This window comes from Saccopteryx bilineata, chromosome 2 (genome assembly GCF_036850765.1).
Source record: "Saccopteryx bilineata isolate mSacBil1 chromosome 2, mSacBil1_pri_phased_curated, whole genome shotgun sequence".
Classification (NCBI taxonomy): Eukaryota; Metazoa; Chordata; class Mammalia; order Chiroptera; family Emballonuridae; genus Saccopteryx; species Saccopteryx bilineata.
Genome location: NC_089491.1, coordinates 353,006,009 through 353,027,218, shown reverse-complemented (window position 1 = coordinate 353,027,218; position 21,210 = coordinate 353,006,009). Strand labels below are relative to the sequence as shown.

Sequence of the window (21,210 nt, the reverse complement as noted above, 5' to 3'; positions counted from 1 at the left end):
AGAAAAAAACTGTCATAGCAATTACTACAAGTTGAGGCTTCCCAGCTCCCACCCCATTTTTCTCTTTCCCTCTTCTCTCTAAAATCAATAAATAAAATCTTAAAAATAAAACTGTATTTATTTACCTTTCTTTATTTTAGGGGACCCCAAAAGATTGCCACTGCCAGGACAGGTACACGATGTATTTTCGTTGGTAACAATTACTTCTACACAACTATTACCATCCTCAGTACTGCCACAGGCTTTGCAACTGTTTTCTATGAAGTCTGCTTCCTTTAAGGATCAATATTAAGAGACAGCTTTAAAAAGCTTTACCTCCATACTGGCTTCAGTTTAATTTCCTTAACATTAGCCAATTAGATATGAGTTATAAATAAGGTTAACAATCAAAAAAATATTCTCACAAAAAATTATTATTCACTTCAAGACTATGTATGAACCAACTAAAAGCAAGGTAAGAGTTTATGGTATCAGGTAAGTCTAGAACAGCAGTTCCCCAAGTGTGGTCTGCTGAACCCAGCCAGGGGGTTCCTTAAGTCAAAATTATTTTCATCATAATACTAAGATGTGATTTGCCTTTTCAATGTACTGACACTTAGTGATAATACAAAACCAAAAGTGCAAAAAGTCCCTGGTGCTTTATCACAAATCAAGGCAGTAGCAACCAAAGTGTACTCAGTCACTATATTCTTTATTTGTCAAGCACTCTGAGCAGCTGTAGATAGTTGTAAAAATATTAATTTTATTAAATATCAACCCACGAGTAGATGTCTTTTTAATAGCCTATATGACAAATGGCACTTTTGCTGCATACCAAAGTACAATCATTGCCTCAAGAAAGAGTACTTTGTGCAACTGTTCGAGTTTCAAGCTGAACTAGCTGGTATTTTCCCTGAAACATCAATTTCACTTGAAAGAAAGACAAATTATGGATATTCAGACTTGGATTTTAAGACATTTTCTCAAAAATGAATGAAGTCAGCCCCATCACTTCAAAACAGTGGACAGTATTTGTTGCCAATGATAAAATTTACACTTTCAAACTACAATCAGAATTTTGAAAATCTGCATATGGAAACACAATAAGCTTGAATCTTAGCAATGAGATCAGTACTGCTTTTAACATAATTGATTATCTGGTATTAACTGATGAAATGTCAATACCTGGGAAGACAGTGAACCAATTATGTTTTAAATACAGATGCATTACTTACAAAATCATGCATGAGTAAAAGATCTACTCAAAGTACAGGACAGACCAATGGATTTTAATTTAACAGAGATGAAAAAGTCACTGATAAGGTGTCAGGGTCCACAATGCAACTAATATGTAAGAAATTGACCAGGTGGTGGCGCAGTAGATAAAGTGTCACCTTGGGACGCTGAGGACCCAGGGTCAAAACCCTGAGGTCGCCGGCTGAAGTGGGGACTCACTAGCTTGACTGTGGATCACTGACATGATCCCACGGTTGCTGGCTTGAGCAAGGAGTTACTGCCTCAGCTGGAAGCCCCAGGTTAAGGCATAAATGACAACTAAGGTGCCACAACTGTAAGTTGATGCTTCTCATCTCTTTCCCTTTCTGTCTGTCCCTGTTAGTCCACCCTGCCCTGCTAAAGAAATTAATAAATAAAATAAAATAAAAATACTCTTCCCTTGGCCCTGGCCGGTTGGCTCAGTAGTAGAGCATCAGCCTGGCGTGTGGATATCCTGGGTTCAATTCCCGGTCAGGCACACAGGAGAAGTGACCATCTGCTTCTCCATCCCTCTCCCCTCTTCCCCTCCAGCAGCCATGGCTCAATTGGTTCAAGCGCAACAGCTCTGGGTGCTGAGGTTGGCTCCAGAGGTTGGCTCCGTGGGGCCTTTGCCTCATGTGCTAAAAATAGCTCACTTGCGAGCATGGCCCACAAGGCAGAGCATCAGCCCCAGATGGGCGGTTGCTGGGTGGATCCCAGTTGGGCACATGCAGGAGTCTGTTTCACTAACCCTCCTCCACTCACTTGGAAAAGAAAAAAAAAGTTTTTGTTTCTTTTTAAATAAATAACACTCCTCCCTCTGGCACAATCTGTTTCCCCTCTTCTTGCCCACAGGCACATTTCTTTTTCCTTTCTGCTCCTAAACTCTAATAGCCCTACTTTTGCCTCTGCCACTTGTTTCCAGAGCACATGCAGCCCAGCTGGCTCACTTCTACTATCTCTGTAACTTTCTAAACAGACTTTCTTCGTCTGAAAAAAACCCAAAAACCTACTACTTCCTTTTCCTACCATATATGGGAGACTTCTTTTTTTTTTCAACAGAGACAGAGAGAGAGAGTCAGATAGGGACAGACAGACAGGAACAGAGAGAGATGAGAAGCATCAATCATCAGTTTTTCATTGCAAAACCTTAGTTGTTCATTGATTGCTTTCTCATATGTGCCTTGACTGTGGGTCTTCAGCAGACCGAGTAATCCATGCTCAAGCCAGCGACCTTGGGGTCTCGAACCTGGGTCTTCTGCATCCCAGTCCGACACTCTATCCACTGCGCCACCGCCTGGTCAGGCGGGGACTTTCTTCATATGCTTCAACTAAGCAATATAGGAAAACAGACCAAATGCAGAAGCAGATATGAGAATACATCGGATCCTTTTAAGCCAAATATTAAAGCGATTTGCTAAAATCAAAGATAATGTTGCCCTTCTCATCTTTTCTTTTGAAAATGTTTTTCAGTGTTATTCATGTTAATATATAATGGGGTATTTTAAAAAGAATAACTTTAAATCTCTCCATTTTAATTTCTAATACAGTAAAATCCACATAAACAAAAGTACATAAGCACCTCCACCCCAACCCACCCCCAAGTGAGAGGAGGGATGATAAAGAGACAGGCTTTCCAACCTGGGATCACCCAGTGACCCACCCAGTGACCCTTGTCTGGGGCCGTTGCTCTGCCCATCTGGGGCCATGCTCAAAACTGAGCTATTTTTAGCACCTCAGGCAGAGGCTCTACGAAGCTATGCTTAGCACCCAAGGCCAATGTGCTCAAACCAATCAGCCATGGCTGCAGAAGAGGAAGAAAGAGAAAGAGAGAGAGAAGGGCGATCAGGGAGGGGTGGAGAAGCAGAGATGGTCTTTTTCCTGTGTGCCTTGATTGGAAACCGAATCTGGGACATCCACATGCCAGGCCAATGCTCTACCACTGAGCCAACTGGCCAGGGCGGCACCTTAATTTTTAAGAATGCAAAGGGATCCTAAGACCAAAAAGTTGAGAACTGCATGCCTGGAGTTAACTTTCCACATCTGAACTTTGATCTGACAGCATACTAAACTAAGGTCAAGGAAAAGATAACTATCCAACATTGTCTTTATAAAACACACATGATGTTAAACATTTTAGCTTATACAGATTATAGTAGGAAAAAATGTAGGAGCTCACATTCTGGTAAAACATAATAAAAATGCCAAATCTAACAAAAAGCAATACTCTCTGTTCATGAGTCAATATTAAGGAATATTACCTTCTCTTGGCTTACTTCCTTTTCTTCTGTTTGTAGGGGAGTAGGAATGTCACATACACATTTATTTTTCCGTCTATTCTTCCGTTTTTGGCGTTTCTTTTCTTGCTTGAGTTCTCTTACTCGTTCCTCCTCTGAAAATTCTTCACAAAGTTGTTCCAATCGGCTAATACCTTGTACTTTTTCCACAGTCATCTATTATGAAAACAAAGTTAAGAGTGAATAATTGGTCAAAACTTCCTTTATTTTCTATGAAAAGTTTTATTTATTAACTTTAAATGATACCAGAAACACAGGAACTGATATTTTATGCTGAAATTCTGTCAGTCCCCACAAAGAATTTCAAACTGTAATACTTTAAGTCTTAAAATCTACTCAAGAAATTAATATACAACTAATCCCTATAGGAAAGGTAGACATGCACACTCCTATTCCAAACCAGCATATTCTAATTTCAAATTGCAGAATTTTTTTTTCCCCCTGAAGTTGGAAACAGGGAGGCAGTCAGACAGACTCCCGCATGCGCCTGACCAGGATCCACCCGGCATGCCCACCAGGGGGTAATGCTCTGCCCATCTGGGGCATTGCTCTGTTGCAACCAGAGCCATTCTAGCGCCTGAGGCAGAAGCCATGGAGCCAACCTCAGCACCCAGGCCAACTTTGCTCCAATGGAGCCTCCACTGCAGGAGGGGAAGAGAGAGACAGAAAGGAGAGAGAGGGGTAGGGGTGGAGAAGAAAATGGGCGCTTCTCCTATGTGCCCTGGCCAGGAATTGAACCCGGGACTCCTGCACGCCAGGCTGATGCTCTACCACTGAGCCAACCAGCCAGGGCCTCAAATTGCAGAATTTTAATACAGCAAACTAAACATTCATTTCTTTAATAAGACTAACTAACCTCGCCGGAAAATCTAGTCTGAAAACACAAACATACAAGGAGAAAAGGAATAAATCTGTTCATCAGGAACTAGTACAAATCTCCTTGGACTCTATAAAACAGTGCTTTAAGGTCAGGACAGGCTTCTGAAAAAAGGTTTGTTGCTTTCATACCATTCTCAAAAGGGACTAGTGAACCAGTTACAGATTACAACCATGTCCTAGAATATAACAAAATATTCACTAGCCAAGAATTTGTGTTCTACATAGTGTAACTAAAAAAAGGTTACCAAATTGCAAGCACTAAACCCAATACCAACATTATACAAGTGTACTTCAAAATCATGGCATTTCAATAGCATTTACTTCATATTAGACATCAGCAAGCAAACTGGGATTCATCAAAGGCTGCTAATTTTGGGGCTGCTTTTAACTTTTCATTCGTTATATTTCATGGCAGCATCTAAAAAGCCACGGCTGGCAGAATAACAGGACTAAAAAAAAAAAAAAATCTACAAACTTCTTCTAAAGTCCAGTTCCCCAGGAAACCTGTTCCCTCTTCATCCCCAAAGTCATAACACTGTATCAGTAGACTGCAGCAAGGTGAGACTGGTAGCTTACATTAAGATTCAGTCCAGGCCCTGGCTGCTTGGCTCAGCGGTAGAGCGTAGGCCTGGCGTGCGGGGGACCCGGGTTCAATTCCTGGCCAGGGCACATAGGAGAAGCGCCCATTTGCTTCTCCACCACCCCCCCTTCCTCTCTGTCTCTCTCTTCCCCTCCCGCAGCCAAGGCTCCATTGGAGCAAAGATGGCCCGGGCGCTGGGGATGGCTCCTTGGCCTCTGCCCCAGGCGCTAGAGTGGCTCTGGTCGCAGCAGAGCAACGCCCCGGAGGGGCAGAGCATCGCCCCCTGGTGGGCGTGCCAGGTGGATCCAGTTCGGGCGCATGAGGGAGTCTGTCTGACTGTCTCTCCCCGTTTCCAGCTTCAGAAAAATACAAAAAAAAAAAAAAAAAGATTCAGTCCAATAACTTGACTAAACAATCTTGAACACTGAGGCAGCCCAATGTTCTTACCTCAAAACTCTTGCGTAGAGCATCAACACCAAGATAGAAAAGCATCTGCCACGTCTGCTCTTCTGCTCGTAGCTTCTGCCAGATCCGATGCAGTCTTTCATAAAGATGAATTCCCAAGCAGGTCAGAACTTCTTCTTGAGCTATATCTATTGTCTTAGCATGCCTTTCTCTTCGCCTATAAAGGAGAATAAAGCACACATAATCCTAATACTCTTAACTGAAACAGTAAAAAATGGATAACACATCTTCAAGCTCAGGTTTTAAACACAATCTTCATACCTATTAACCTAATAGGATGACAGTTACACAATCAAACTCAGTGTATAGATAAATGCACAGGCACATGTATATAACCAATGAGAAATACACATGCAAGTAGGTAGGACTCAGTCCTAATGTTGCTAAAAATAAGGTAATTCAGGAACTGGCCTTAAATAGATGGTTTTTTGGCACAGAGAAATCACATAGAAGGGTCCAGCTCACAGTAGGTAGTGCAGTTCCTTTAACCTTGCAATTACAGAAAAAGCCTATTTGGCTTTGTTTGTTTCTTTTTTTGAGGGTGAATGAAGAAAGGCAATACCAAACTGATTCAATCACAGGCAAAAGCCCTCTAGGACAGTCTTTAGAAGTGTCCACAGAACTTGAGAATGGTACATAAAACACGAAAAAAAAGAGGTCCCATTTATTCTATAAACAACTTTTCCTGATATTATTTTCACAACAAAGCCACAGATAAAATTTTAGGTTTTTATATAATTTAGTAACATAAACAGTTCATGAATTACATTAATGAAGTATTTCTTAACCCCCTGATGCAAAGACCTCACTTCCTATGCAGAAACCATTCATATGAACAAAATTTAAATATGGAAATGCATGATGGAGGAGGAAAACAATCCCTTTTAATCATCTTCAAATGAAAATGATAATCTATAATAATGAAAGCCAAAAAAAGCCTGTCTACTTCAAGCAATAAGACCAAACTAAGACCAAACTAAACACTACAGAACACTTTATCTCTATTACTTATTTTACTTAGTCAATTAAGAAATGCATTTTAAAAGCAAAATTTTTACAGGCATACTTTTTACATATATCATGTGTACTGAGGCAGGTGATGGAAATAAACGTTCAGTTAATAAAATGAAGCAAAGCGCTAGATAGCCCATTCTAGCAAATTACATACTCATACCCTCCTGCGAACTCTGGCTCAGCACGACCCAAAAGATGTGCAATGAAGTCTGTTTCACAGCAGACGTGTATGTGTCGTTCATGTGGACAGCACCGCAAACCTTCGTAAAGTGCAGCACAGTAGCCCTTCTCTTTGCTGCAATCAAGTTCACCAATAAGGATGTTGTATGCTCGGAGGACTTTGTTTTTGCAATCAGTGCAAAACCTGTTGAAAAGAAAAACCTCAAAATTAAGAACTGGCTGTGTAGCCTGACTGGGTGGTGTCACAGTGGATAGAGCGTCGGACTGGGATGCGGAGGACCCAAGTTTGAGACCCCGAGGTCGCCAATGTCACCAGCTTGAGCGCGGGCTCATCTGGTTTGAGCAAAGCTCACCAGCTAGGACCCAAGGTCGCTGGCTCAAGCAGGGGGTTACTCGGTCTGCTGAAGGCCCACAGTCAAGGCACATATGAGAAAGCAATCAATGAACAACTAAGGTGTCGCAACGAAAAACTAATGATTAATACTTCTCATCTCTCTCCGTTCCTGTCTATCTGTCCCTATCTATCCCTCTCTGTCTCTATAATAATAATAATAAAATTAAAATTAAAAAAAGAACTGGCTGTGTAATAAAGTATAACGGTGTTACCAGATGATGACACTGCCCTCCCATATTAAAAAAAGGCCTCACACAATAACTCACGTGGAAGGTAAATACAAATTTAGAGATTACATGAGTCTAGCTGTATCTCCATTTGCAAGTGATTTTTAAACAGGGCTCTTAAAGAACGAGGCAGATTATGCACTTGTTAGTTCATAAAATACATGCCCAGAAATTATTAGTTGTGAAGCAGTAACATATCTCCACTTCAAAAGCTATGTTGCACAGGTCAGAAATAAAACAACAGAGGCTATTAACCAAAGACTGTCAGATCCCCTTCCTTTCAGCCAGTTGGTATATTCATCCAGTAAACCTTGATTCAAACCTTTACTACATTTTATATTAGTTCATCACTAGCTAAGCATTTGGAGGCTGGGAGCGACCATGGGAGTGGGAAATTGACACATGTATTTTTTAGTTTACTGGTGGATTCCATAACATAACACATTCTTACCCAAAAATGCATGTTTCTCAATAACAATTATAGACAACATATACATAGAAATGTGGATTAAACTTAAGTGTAAATAATGTAGTGAAAGTCTAGGAAAGCATGTGAATATAGATAATGAAATTTTCTTCACAAAACCAAACACGCCCTGGCCAGGTAACTCAGTTGATTAGAGCATCATCTCTCTTTTTCCTTTATTCTTTTTTGTTTTTATTAAGTGAGAAGCGGGAGGCAGAGACAGACTCCAGCATTTGCTCTGACTGGGATCCACCCGGCAAGCTCACTAGGGGGCAATGCTCTGCCCATCTGGGGTGTTGCTCTGTTGCTCAGCAACCAAGCTCTTCTTAGTGCCTGAGGCAGAGGCCATGGAGCCATACTCAGTGCCCTGGGCCAAAGTCTGCTTGAACCATTCGAGCCATGGCTACAGAAGGGGGAGGGGGGGAAAGGGAGAGGGCTGGAAAAGCAGATGGTCACTTCTATGTGCCCTGACCAGAAATCAAACCAGAAACATCCACATGCCAGGTGAAAGCTGTATCACTGAACCAACTGGCCAGGGCCAAACATCATCTCAATATGCCAGTATTACAAATTTGATCCCTGGTCAGGACACATACAAGAATCAACCAATAAATACATAAGTGGAACAACAAATTGATGATTCTCTCTAAAAATCAAAAACTTAAAATTAAATAATATGGCCCTGGCCGGTTGGCTGAGCAGTAGAACGTCGGCCTGGCATGTGGGGGACCCGGGTTCGATTCCCGGCCAGGGCACATAGGAGAAGCGCCCATTTGCTTCTCCACCCCCCCCCTTCCTCTCTGTCTCTCTCTTCCCCTCCTGCAGCCAAGGCTCCATTGGAGCAAAGATGGCCCGGGCACTGGGGCTGGCTCCTTGGACTCTGCCCCAGGCGCTAGAGTGGCTCTGGTCGTGACAGAGCGACGCCCCGGATGGGCAGAGCATCGCCCCCTGGTGAGCAGAGCGTCGCCCCTGGTGGGCGTGCCGGGTGGATCCTGGTCAGGCACATGCGGGAGTCTGTCTGACTGTCTCTCCCCATTTCCAGCTTCAGAAAAAAAAATACAAAAAAAAAAAAAAAAAATTAAATAATAAAAATAAGAACCAGCCCTGGGCAGGTAGCTCAGTGGATAGAGTGTCATCACGATGCCAGAGGCCACAAGTTTGATCCCCAGTCAGGGCACATTCAAGAAGCAGCCAATGAGTATTAAACTATATCAATGGAACTAAGTGGAACAGCAAATTAATGCTTTTCTCTCTCTCAAATCAATGGGAAAAATGAGAAAAGGGGAGGGGGAGGAGAACTAAATATCATTCAGTCAGAAAGAAAAAGAGAATAGAACACTAGTTTCTTTATCTTTGAAATCCTGAAATAAGGAAGAGCCTGGTCTGGTGAAAAAGCCAGACTCATAATATAATTATATTAATAACTGTTCCTCATAGAAGATCAGCTGTGGTAGAGCCAGGAAATTTTGATCTCTTTGATTTAAATTAGTTTCTCTAGGTGAATTCACCTATACTATTCTCATGGCTTCAGCCAACATGTCTGACTCTCGACTCTACAGCTTTGTTCAAGTCTCTGCCCTTGCCTAGGGGCCAGAACCACACTAAAAAATGGAGGACCGCACTAATTTCCAATAGGTAACATGTTAAATTCACTGTCCAAAACCAAAGGCAACACCATTCCTTCCTTATGTCCCCTTCCATCCCTATTAAAAACATCACCATTCAGTCACCCAGGATGAAAACCTCAGTTAATTCCAACTTCTCCTCAGGTTCCCCGTTTAGGGGTGAACTTTATTGGTATCAATTCTTTTTTACTTGTGTGTAGGTCCCATCTTTTCAATTCTCTCTTCTCTGTTTTAAATCGCCTAGACAATTTCTAAAAAAGCTGGCTTCTGTTTCTACTTTTCCTAGCTTTAATGCCTCTCATACCAAAATAATTTTTTTTTAATTCATTTTAGAAAGGAGAGAGAGAGAGAGAAGGGGGGAGGAGAAGGAAGCATCAACTCCCATATGTGCCTTGACCAGGCAAGCCCAGGGTTTTGAACCAGCGACCTCAGCATTTCCAGGTTGACGTTTTATCCACTGCGCCACCACAGGTCAGGCCACCAAAATAATTTTTTAAAAACAAATCTGGCCTGACCAGGCAGTGGAGCGGTGGATAGAACATCGAACTGGGATGCGGAGGACCCAGGTTCGAGACCCTGGGGTTGCCAGCTTGAGCACGGGCTCATCTGGTTTGAGCAAAGCTCACCAGCTTGGACCCAAGTAGCTGGCTCGAGCAAGGGGTTACTCAGTCTGCTGAAGACCCACGGTCAAGGCACATATGAGAAAGCAATCAATGAACAACTAAAGTGTCACAACGAAAAACTAATGATTGTTTCTCATCTCTCTCCGTTCCTGTCTGCCTGTCCCTATCTATCCCTCTCTCTGTAAAAAAATAAAAACAAATCTGATTATCTCATTCTCAGTTTAAAAACCTCAATGGCTACAAATAAAAGTCAAACTTTATTAACGTCTCAGTGACTTCTTCTCTTACTCAACCTATTTCTAGCCATATCTCCCAAGACTCATCTTTCCCTTCATAATCCCCATCCCCCCAACTTTACCTGCCCTGTATACACACCAGATATGTAATGGACTAGTTTGAATATAATTCATGTGTTCCTACTCCAGTCTTTTTTCTTCTGCTTCCTTCCCAATCCTCTCCACATCCTTCTCCATTTGCCTAAATCATGTCCATCCCTAAAGCAGCCTCTGAAGTCCCTGGATGGCTGGCTCAGTGGTAGAGCATTGGATGTCCGGGTTTAATGCCCCTTCAGGGCACAGTCCATCTGCTTCTCCACCCCTCCCCCTCTTGCTTCTCTCTCACACTCTTCCCCTCCTGTAGCCATGGCTCGATTGGAGCGAGTTGGCTCCAGGTGCTGAGGATGGCTCCATGGCCTCCACCTCAGGCGGGAAGAAGAGCTCAGTTGCTAAGCAATGGAACACGTCCCAGATGGGCAGAACATTGCCCATAGTGGGTTTGCCGGGTGGATACCAGTCTAGGCTCATGTGGGAGTTTGTTTCTGCCTCCCCTCCTGTCAATGAATTTTATAAAAAGTCTTCTCATACTTAGAATTCAACCTTCCTCTGTGTTCCTCTTATTTGACTTATACTTATTATACTATTTACCTTTATGCTGTCATGTAAAAGTTTGATACACAAATCTTTCTGGCCCAAGAGTAGATATCTGTTTCTTGAAATGAATGTATGTTAAAATAGAGACCTGACCAGGCAGTGGTGCAGTGAATGGAGCATCAGACTAGGATGCAGAGGACCCAGGTTTGAAACTCTGAGGGCGCCGCTTGAGTTGCGGGCTCACCAGCTTGAGCGCGGGATCATAGACATGACCCATGGTCGCTGGCTTGAGCAAGCGGTTACTCACTCTGCTGTAGCCCCCTGGCCAAGGCACATATGAGAAAGCAATCAATGAACAAGTAAGGTGCTGCAATGAAGAATTGATGCTTCTCGTCTCTCTCCCTTCCTGTCTGTCTGTCCCTATCTGTCTGTCTCTATCTCTGTCACACACACAAAAAAAGGCTCTAATCACACTTGGTAAACAGAGGCAAAAATGTTGACAAGTAAAATTTAAAAATTAACTCAAAATGGTTTAAAGACCTAAACATTAAGACCTGAAACTATAAAATTCCTAGAAGAAAACATAGGGTAGAAAAATCTCATGACACTCAGAGACAGTAATTTCTTTGATATGACATCAAAAGCACAGGGAAGGAAAGCAAAAAAAGACAAATGAGACAACATCAGACTTAAAAACAGTGAAAGAGCCTGACCAGCTGACGGCGTAGTAGATAGAGCATCAGACTGGATGCACAGGACCCAGGTTCAAAACTCCCAAGGTCACCTGACCAGGTGGTGGCGCAGTGGATAGAGCATAGGACTGGGATGCAGAGGACCCAGGTTCGAAACCCTGAGGCCGCTGGCTTGCGCAAGGGGTCACTCACTCTGCTGTAGCCTCCCAGCCCTCTGGTCAAGGCACATATGAGAAAGCAATCAATAAACTAAAGAGCTGCGCCTGACCAGGTGGTGGCGCAGTGGATAGAGCGTCGAACTGGGATGCAGAGGACTCAGGTTCGAGACCTTGAGGTTGCCAGCTTGAGTGAGGGCTCATCTGGTTTGAGCAAAAAGCTCACCAGCTTGGATCCAAGGTTGCTGGCTCGAGCGGGGGGTCCCTCGGTCTGCTGAAGGTCCACGGTCAAGGAACATATGAGAAAGCAATCAATGAACAACTAAGGTCACAACAAAAAACTGATGATTGATGCTTCTCATCTCTGTGTTCCTGTCTGTCCCCATCTATCCCTCTCTCTGACTCTCTCTGTCTGTAAAAAAATGAATAAATAAAATTGAAAAAAATAAATAAAAAATAAACTAAAGAGCTGCAATAAAGAGTTGCTTCTCATTTCTCTCCATTCCTGTCTGTCTGTCCCTATCTGTTCCTCTCTGTCTCTGTCACACACACAAAAGAAGACTGCAGGTTTGATTCCCAGTAGGGGCACATAGAAGAATCAACCAATGAATGAATAAAAAAGTAGAACAACAAATCAGTTTCACTCTCTCTCTTAAAAAAATCAGTAAGTACAATTTAAAAATATTGAAAGTGACTTTTCTTGTTTCAAAAGTAACCTTGTGATCCTGGCCAGATAGAAGTAAGAGCATTGTCCCAGCACACAGAGGTTGCAGGGTCGATCCCCCAGTCAGGGCACGTACAAGCAGCAATCAAGAATACACAACTAAATGGAACTCAGTAGAACAAGGAGTTGATACTTCTCTCTCTCTCTTTCCCACCCTCAAATCAATGAAGAAAAAAAAGTAAGCTTGCTCACAAACTTTAAAAACTTTTTAAGGCAGAGATTTCATGGCTTCCTAAAACCTCATTTCTAATACAGTAATAAACTACCATTAATACTCAATTGGCTAAATAGTGTTGGCAAATTTTTATTACTAAGTGCTCAAAAGTCCGCTAACAAAGGTAGAGATGCCAAAAGATATATTATCTAGACATTTAAAAATCATTTTTAACTGACTATACATAAAAAACTCAAACTGTACCTAAAACAAGAACTAGATACATAGGAATAACAAGAACTTGCAACTCTGGCATGCAAATGTTCACTCATGTGCTTACTGTGTGCCAGATAGTGTTATAAGTAGGCCTTACTATGTTGTCACCAATCCCCATAATAAATTAATCCTACAATAAATAAGTCCTCTAAGACCAGCACTATCATTAGTTTTGTCTTGGAAAAAAGAAATGAGGCACAGAAAAGGCAAATAACTTACTGCAGAACCCAGATTCAATATACTCTCTCTTTTTTTTTAAGTGAGAGGAGGGGAGACAAAGAGACAGACCACCGCCTGGGGCCCAACCTTGCAACCCAGCCATTTTCAGTGCTTCAGGCAGATGCTCCACAGTGCCATCCTCAGTGCCCAGGGCCAACACAACTTGAATTAGTTTGAGACATGGCTGTGGGAAGGGAAGAGAGAGAGGAAAAGAGAGAGAAAAAGGGGGAAGGGGAGCGGAGGAGAAGCAGATGGTCACTTCTCCTGTGTGCCCTGACCGGAAATTGTACCCATGACTTCCACACACTGGGCTAACGCTCTACCACTGAGCCAACTGACCAGGGCCTCTTTTGATATTTGCAATACAACTTTATTCTGATTCTACACAAAAATGAGTGGGAATGACAGTAACAAACAAGGTTTCACCATGGAATATTGTGATGTGACTACAGAAGTCTTATATTTGAAACTCTGTAAGAAACAACTGCATCCCAAAACAGCTAAATACAGTTCCCAAAATGAAGGTATTTTTTTAATTGTCACATTGATGAAGCCCATTCTTCTTCAGCATGCCAAAAGTCAACCACTTGTTCCTTTTAACTATATAATAAAGTGTCAAACACACTGCACCACTGACATCACAAGACACTCGCCTATAAAACAGGACTTCTGACGCTGGGCTCCAGCTTTCCTTGCTCACAGGTCATCATCCTCATCCAGGAAACTGGTAGTCTGAGCAACCTCTAGTTCGTGTTCATACTGTGCTGCCAAAGCTGGGGCCATGACAACCTCCAGTGAGGCAAGAGCAGGCATGGCACCAAACACCAAGTTAGGGGCTCCAGTCAGTTTTTTAGCAAGCCAAAGGAAAGTCTTTTCAATTTTGTAGATACTTTTGATAGAAACGTAGTTACCTCTGAAGACTCTTCTTTCAATGGAAGACAACTGATTTTGCCTCAACTTTCCTGTCCTTAATATCCTTTGTTGCCACACATCAAAAGGTGGATGTTTTCACTCACTTGTATCATATCTCTATACCAGTTGGGCACATTCTTCTAAGTAACTCGAAGTTACATCAACATTATAACGGCACACTGGGCTTGGATGCGATAGCTGTCTCTCAGTCTACTGATCTTCTCCTGGCTAGTTGTATCCTACACACTGAATAGGTCCTCTGTTGGTGTAGAACACGAGAGGATGGACCTCAGCACCCAAGATGGCCAAACAATTCTCAAATTCACCAGTCAGGTGACATTTCACAAATGTAGTTTTCCCAGTCCCATCATCACCAACCAATACAAGTTTGAACTAAACGTGGTGTTCTTGACAGCCATGCTGTTACTTCCAGAAGTTTCCCCAAGACCATTGGACTCCAATGCCATCTTACTTTCTTTTTTGTGTGTATGTGTGTGTGGGAGAGACAGAGAATCAGAGAGAGGGACAGATAGGGACAGACAGACAGGAAGGGAGAGAGATGAGAAACATCAATTCTTCGTTACAGTTCCTTAGTTGTTCATTGATTGATTTCTCTTATGTGCCTTGACCGTGGGCCTTCAGCAGACCGAGTGACCCCTTGCTCGAGCCAGCGACCTTGTGCTCAAGCTGGTGAGCCTTGCTCAAACCAGATGAGCCCGCACTCAAGCTGGCGACCTCGGGATCTCGAATCTGGGTCCTCCACATCCCTGTCCGACGCCCTATCCACTGCACCACCGCCTGGTCAGGTTTACTCTTTCTTAATCATACTTCACCCCACCTTTAAGACTTATAAAATGAACTTCACCTTTATTTATTTATTTTTTTTACCTTTTTTCAAATTTTTGTGAGAGGAGGGGAGGCAGAAAGACAGACTCCCACATGCGTCCGGACCGGGACCCACCCAGCAAGTCCACTAGGGGGTGATGCTCTGCTCACTGGGGCTGTTGCTCTACAACTGAGCCATTTTCTTAGTCTGAGGCAAGGCCACTGAGCCATCCTCAGCGCAGGGGCCAACTCACTCCAATCAAGCCATGGCTGCAGGAGGGGAGGGAGCATGGAGAAGATGGTCGCTTCTCCTGTGCCCTGACCAATAATCAAACCTGTGACTTCCACATGCCGGGCCAATGCTCTACCACTGAGTCAACTGGCCAGGGCTGAACCTCACCTTCTTATAAATAAATATAAAATATTGCCCCCTAGTCTGACTGGGATGCTAAGGTTCCAGGTTCGAAACCCCAAGGTCAACGGCTTGAGGGTGGACTCATCCAGTTGGAGCACAGGTTCACCAGCTTGTGTGTAGAGTTATAGATATGATCCCATGGTCACTAGCTTGAACAAGGGGTCACTAGCGCAGCTTGAGCTCTGTCGTCCCCCCCATCAAGGCACGCAGAAGAAGCAATCAATGAATAAACAAAGTGACACGACAATGAGTTGATGCGTCTCATCTCTCTCCCCTTCCTGTCTCTCCCAATCTCTCCTGCTAAAAATTTAATATATATATAGCCCCCAAACACTTGAGGTATCTACAACCTTTATAGCAAACTTCAAAATATTAGCTCTGATAACTAGTAACTTTTCATCCCAAAAAATATTACCTTTTGATGGACCAATTTAAAGTGAATATAAGAATCAATTCATATGGAAAGATAGGAATGTTTAAACGGACTCCAAATAATCAAACATTCTCTGCTCTCTTGGGTATCACCAACCAAAAAAAGCAAATAAACTTTGTAATTGAAAAAAAGAAGAACACGGCCCTGGCCAGTGGCTCAGAGCATCGAGCTGAACTATGGACATCCAGGGTTTGATTCCCTCCTGGCTAGTTGTATCCTACACACTGAATACAGTCAGGGCACACAGGAGAAGTGACCATCTGCTTCTCCCCGGCCTCTCCTCCTTCCCCTCCCACAGCCAGTGGCTCAATTGGTTCAAGTGAGACCCAGGGCACTGAGGATAGCTCCACTGTATGTAGCGCATCAGCCTCAGGTGCTAAAAATAGCTTGATACTCAAACATCAGAGCATCAGCCCCAAACAGGGTTGCCATGTGGATCCTAGTCTGGCATATGTGTGAGTCTGCCTCACTATTTCCCCTCCTTTTACCGTAAAAAGAAAAAAGAAAGAGAAAAACACCTAACAAACTTAGTATGCAGGCTTAAGTCATTAGGCTTACTGCCAAATATACACCAGTCTTCATAATGCTAGTTTTCATCATTCATGTGTGTTATTTCTAGACGTGTACCCCAAGTAATTGTGTCTATTTTCCTCAAGGTCAAAGAATACACAACCAAAAACCCAACATGTGACAAATTTATATTAAAACAGAACAACTCCTCCCAAGATCGCCCTCTCTAGATGGATCCCTTACCAGTTTCCTTTTCTATGCACTCTTTCCTCTCTACCAATTTCCAAATGATAATGACACTTAGAAAATTCCTTTGTAAAAGTAGTATTCTAAAAAATAATCTGAAATTACTTTTATAGTAAAGCACACAAATTCTAACTCTACTTTTAAGTTTTGACTAAAAAATTATAGAAAAAATGTTACTATATAGAAAAAAAATTCAAAATATTACTAAGAGTTGCTAATTTCACTTTAATTTTGAAAATGACATCATGAAATTCTTCTATCATAAAAATAAAGAGTAATAGAGTTTCCAAAATCAAATACACTTTAATCAATTCAGTCATCCTGCCTGACCTGTGGTGGCGCAGTGGATAAAGCGTCGACCTGCTGAGGTCGCCGGTTCGAAACCCCGGGCTTACCTGGTCAAGGCACATATGGGAGTTGATGCTTCCAGTTCCTCCCCCACCTTCTCTCTCTGTCTCTCTCTCCTCTCTCTCCCCCTCTCTGTCTCTCTCTCTCCCTTTCTCTCTCCTCTCTAAAATGAATTTAAAAAATTTAAAAAAAGAAATAAAAAATTTATTTATAAAAAAAAATTCAGTCATCCTGTTGTTTCTTGAAAGGCTGATATGGAACCAACAGATAAAAATTATTTTAAAAAGCAGTGCTGGCTCAACACAAAGGCCAACACTGAGAATCATCCCATAAAGAAACTGCCTACTTTTACATTAAGCTCCGCCTAGAGCCAGGTACTAATGGCTTCAGGAAAGGCTGAAGTACTATATGTCAGTGACAGGTTACTCTGGATAACAGATAGCTAAGACACCTTTCAACCACAGTGATGACTTTTACACTTACCTGTGTTTTCGCAGGTATGTTTCTAGTGTTTCTAAAAGACAACTAGAGTCAATTAAAACTACTTCATCCCTGCATTCTTGGGACATTAGTTCCCATACGTCCATCCAACAACCTCTGTAGAAAAAAAGGAATATTAGTAAGAAGAAATATATATGAGTATAAACATTTTAAAAAGCAGAATAAAGAATTGCTTGATTTTACCTGGGTGTTCCCTGGAAAGGTCCATAATGCAAAATGATCCTACACTTGCTGTCCTTCCTGTGGTCTTCACTACTTCTCTTATCTGTACTTAACTTCTCTGAACTGACACTGCTACTGCTCCCTTCACTGCAGTACAGTATAGTACAAAGCTTAGTGACACTGAGGTTATCTGAAGGAATAATTACTACAAGTCTATATTAAATCATGAAATCTTTAATACATTAGAATATTAGGATAAGTTTGTAAATCTGTATATATAATTACATATTCATTTTATTCATTTTAACCATATTAAAATGTTAAACATGTGCTCATATCCTTATATAAAAACTTCAGCTCAACTATTAAGTTTACCTGATACAACTTAACAATATTCATATTTATCAAGATAGCAACTGGTTAATATACTAAGCATTTTATGAGCAAATGTACTTAGAATGTTTTAAAATCAAAAGGGCTGGAAAAAATTTATATTTTCAGCTACAGACATGGATCAGTATTCCACATATTGAAAATTATAACAAATTTTGATCTACTCAATGCAATTTTATAGCTAGTCCATGGCAACAAAATTCTTCTGTACTTTCACATTTACAAGTAGCTGAGAAAGTCACAGATCAATCTAATTATAGAAAATAAGTTTTTACATTTACTAAAATAAAAATAGCATACTAAGACAAATACTTTACACAGCCTAAATTAGCAATAAATATACAAATAATTTTTAAAAACTTACTAAAAACTTCCCAGACTCTCCCTCCCCCACAGGATTCAATGTGGCGCTGGTCGTGCATTTTGCTTTACTGCAGTGTGCATTGTTTATATTCCATTCAATGATATTCTTCTTAATTTTTCATAATTCTGAACTGGCTCCTGCCTGTTCTTCTGCAGGTCTCACTACAATCCTAGAAATTCATTACCTTGGATGTTTGAGATGAAAAAAACCTCTGAATCTTTACTTAACCTATTCTATATAGCTAAATATGCATTTCTCAAACCCCTGCCTACCATATAAGGTCATACAAATAATTCAGCTCCCTATCCCCTTCTCATAAGGGTTCAGGTCAAGAGAGGGAGTCTTGGTTAAGCAGACTGTACTCCCTGGTCTGCTCTCCATATGGTATGTGGGAAAAACTGAAGCTACTTTAGGAGATGTTTAAAATCAACTAATTCCATTCATACTATTCTATTCCACAATTCAGCAAACAACTTTCTAAAAACATTTGGCATCCCATGTGGTGGGACTGTACCTAAATAGGAATGCGAAGTATGTGGAGGTTTCTTTTAAGCTGAAAGGAGAACAAAGCTGTATGTATGTCAATTTAATAAAAGTCGGTAACTAATGATGCGAAGTCACTGAGAACAAGAAAGGAGATGGAATCCAGAGCAAAAGTGAAAGAACTGGTATTTAAAAGAAGGTGAGCACAGATGTGTAAGATATTGGGGTACCTGTTGCTTTTTAATTCCTCAAGGAAGATTATGCACAACAACAACAAAAAAAAACAGAAGGCAGGCTTTTTATTATACCATACTATACTATTTTGTAGCTCTAGCCAACAGGTCATTACAAGTTATTGTCTAATGAGAAAATCATTCTGAATTCTGTATTCACAAAGTCAGGAATTCTCTAAAGATACTGTTAAATCGGGTATGTGAAATAACAATTATCCTTAAATAACCACTTTAGGTTATGTTGAACTTCACTGGGTTCAGAGTACTCTCACATTTAGACATCATGTAATATGTAGTTCTTGATCAGATCCTGATTCTAACAAATCAATATGTAAAAAGACACTTTTTGGAGACAGTTGAAAAAAGTCTGACCATAAACTGGATATGGGATTATTACAGTTCACTTTGTTAGGTGTTATACTGGCACTGTCATTATGGAAAAAAATGTCGATGTATTTAGAGATACATATGGCAATATGCAGGAGTAAAACTACACAATGCCCGAGACTTGCTTTCAAGTATTTTAGTAAGAGAAAAGGTAAATAAGCAAAACAAATGCGGCAAATCTTACAACCCCAAGCAATTTATAGGAGACAACTGTGATACTGTGCTAGGAGATGAGGGCAGAAGCAGCCCTGGGCACTGTAGCATTTAACCAAGAAGAAAACTGCAAATTAGTTACATAAATAAGCATTGTTAACTGATTCAAGCTTTTTTTTTTAATCCTTGGTAAATTATTAGGAAGATCTAGAACTAAGAAGAAAAATGTTATGAATATTAAATAAATCAAAGAATATCACTAGTTTGAAAAACTTAATACTAGCCACCGAAATTTCCAAACATCTCCACCTCTTTCCTCTGAAATGTATTTTATGTAAGAAAACTTTTTTTAAAAAATCAAACCTATACGGAGAACATCTATAACATCAAAATGGCCTACACATAAGACATATTTTCATCTTTGTTACATTGTAACTAATTAAAAAAAGAAAATGAGCAGTATTTTTTCTTTTTACTAACTATAATCAACATTTATAATCTTAACAATGACAAAGCATCTTGATGTTCAATTCTACTTACCCCAAAGGTTTTGGTTTGTGCGTATCTAAGGAGTGCAACTGACATCTCTTGTTCTTTTTACTTTTTGGAATAGCATCTATCATGTCATTTAGTTTGGACCTAATTAAAAATAAACCATTAATGGTTTGATTAACATTAATTTTTCTTTAAAATTTCCAAAATGTCTATTTACTGCCTTTTAGTGAGAAGTATTATAAACACATCACTTTGAAAATTTCTTATCAAACAAATTTCTAACTCTAAAGAGTCTGTACACTAGTCTTTCCATTCCATCCTCTGTCAAAAGTTAAAAGAGACCTACTCTATTCAACACTTTTTTCTCCAGATTGCACTGGTCTCACTCATTCTTGCACCTGTACTGTATCTAGCAGTGTGCCTGGTACTCAAATGTTTTATGACCAACTGCTGCTACCTGACCCTCAGCTACCTTCCCTTATCCAAACATTATCTAAATACACTATACTTGATGAGGAGCCATCAACAGACGTTTTATGCAAATACAGAAACATGTAGTTAATATCCACACCCTATATCCAACCAATAAGAATGCTGTCAAATCTAACTTTTAAATATATCCAGAATCAAATCACTTCTCATCACCTCTGCATGACCACCCATGCCCAACTCTCCTCTCTAGCTTAGACAACTAACAGCTGGCCTCCTAAATGTCTTCTTGCTTCCATCCTTCGCCTTTACATTCCAAGGCTTTCAGTTAGCAGCTGCAGTGATCTTTTCAAAACAAAGACCACATTATTTCTATGTTCAAAACCTCGAAAAGCTTCTCAGGCAGAATAAAAATCCAAAGTTTGTACCATGATCTCTAAATAGGAAAGCTGCAGGGTATGGTCTTCAGACCTCTCTGCTCTCCTATTTATATACTCTTTGATGATGATCTCAACTCATAGGTTTAAATTTTATATATGTGTGTGTGTACACATATCACATACCATACATATTTACACACTATATATGTAGTTTATTTTTTAAAGACTTTATTCATTTTAGAGAGAGGAGAGAGAGAGAGAAACAGAGAAGGGGGGAGGAGCAGGAAGCATCACCTCCCATATGTGCCTTGACCAGGCAAGCCCAGGGTTTCAAACCAGGACCCTCAGTGTTCCAGGTCAACGCTTTATCCACTGTGCCACTACAGGTCAGGCACTATATATGTAGTTTAAATACTCTATTTATAGTTCAAATACTAAACACACACACACACACACACACACACACACA

The 21,210-nt window shown here is 40.9% G+C and overlaps 1 protein-coding gene and 1 pseudogene across 2 annotated transcripts in view; both read right to left on the bottom strand.

Annotated features, from left to right (window-relative positions):
* Positions 1-21,210, bottom strand: part of GGNBP2 (gametogenetin binding protein 2) — a 43,156-nt gene that overhangs the window by 4,372 nt on the left and 17,574 nt on the right. Inside the window, exons 5-10 of one of the 2 annotated variants that reach the window (XM_066262774.1) lie at positions 19,978-20,076; positions 17,245-17,358; positions 6,623-6,832; positions 5,437-5,611; positions 3,495-3,686; positions 126-273 (exon numbers count right to left, since the gene is read on the bottom strand). In XM_066262774.1, coding sequence (XP_066118871.1) covers positions 126-273; positions 3,495-3,686; positions 5,437-5,611; positions 6,623-6,832; positions 17,245-17,358; positions 19,978-20,076 — 938 coding nt within the window. The remainder of the gene's footprint in view (positions 1-125; positions 274-3,494; positions 3,687-5,436; positions 5,612-6,622; positions 6,833-17,244; positions 17,359-19,977; positions 20,077-21,210) is intronic. The other variant, XM_066262775.1, reaches the window with a different exon arrangement.
* Positions 13,737-16,239, bottom strand: LOC136324789 (GTP-binding nuclear protein Ran-like; annotated as a pseudogene).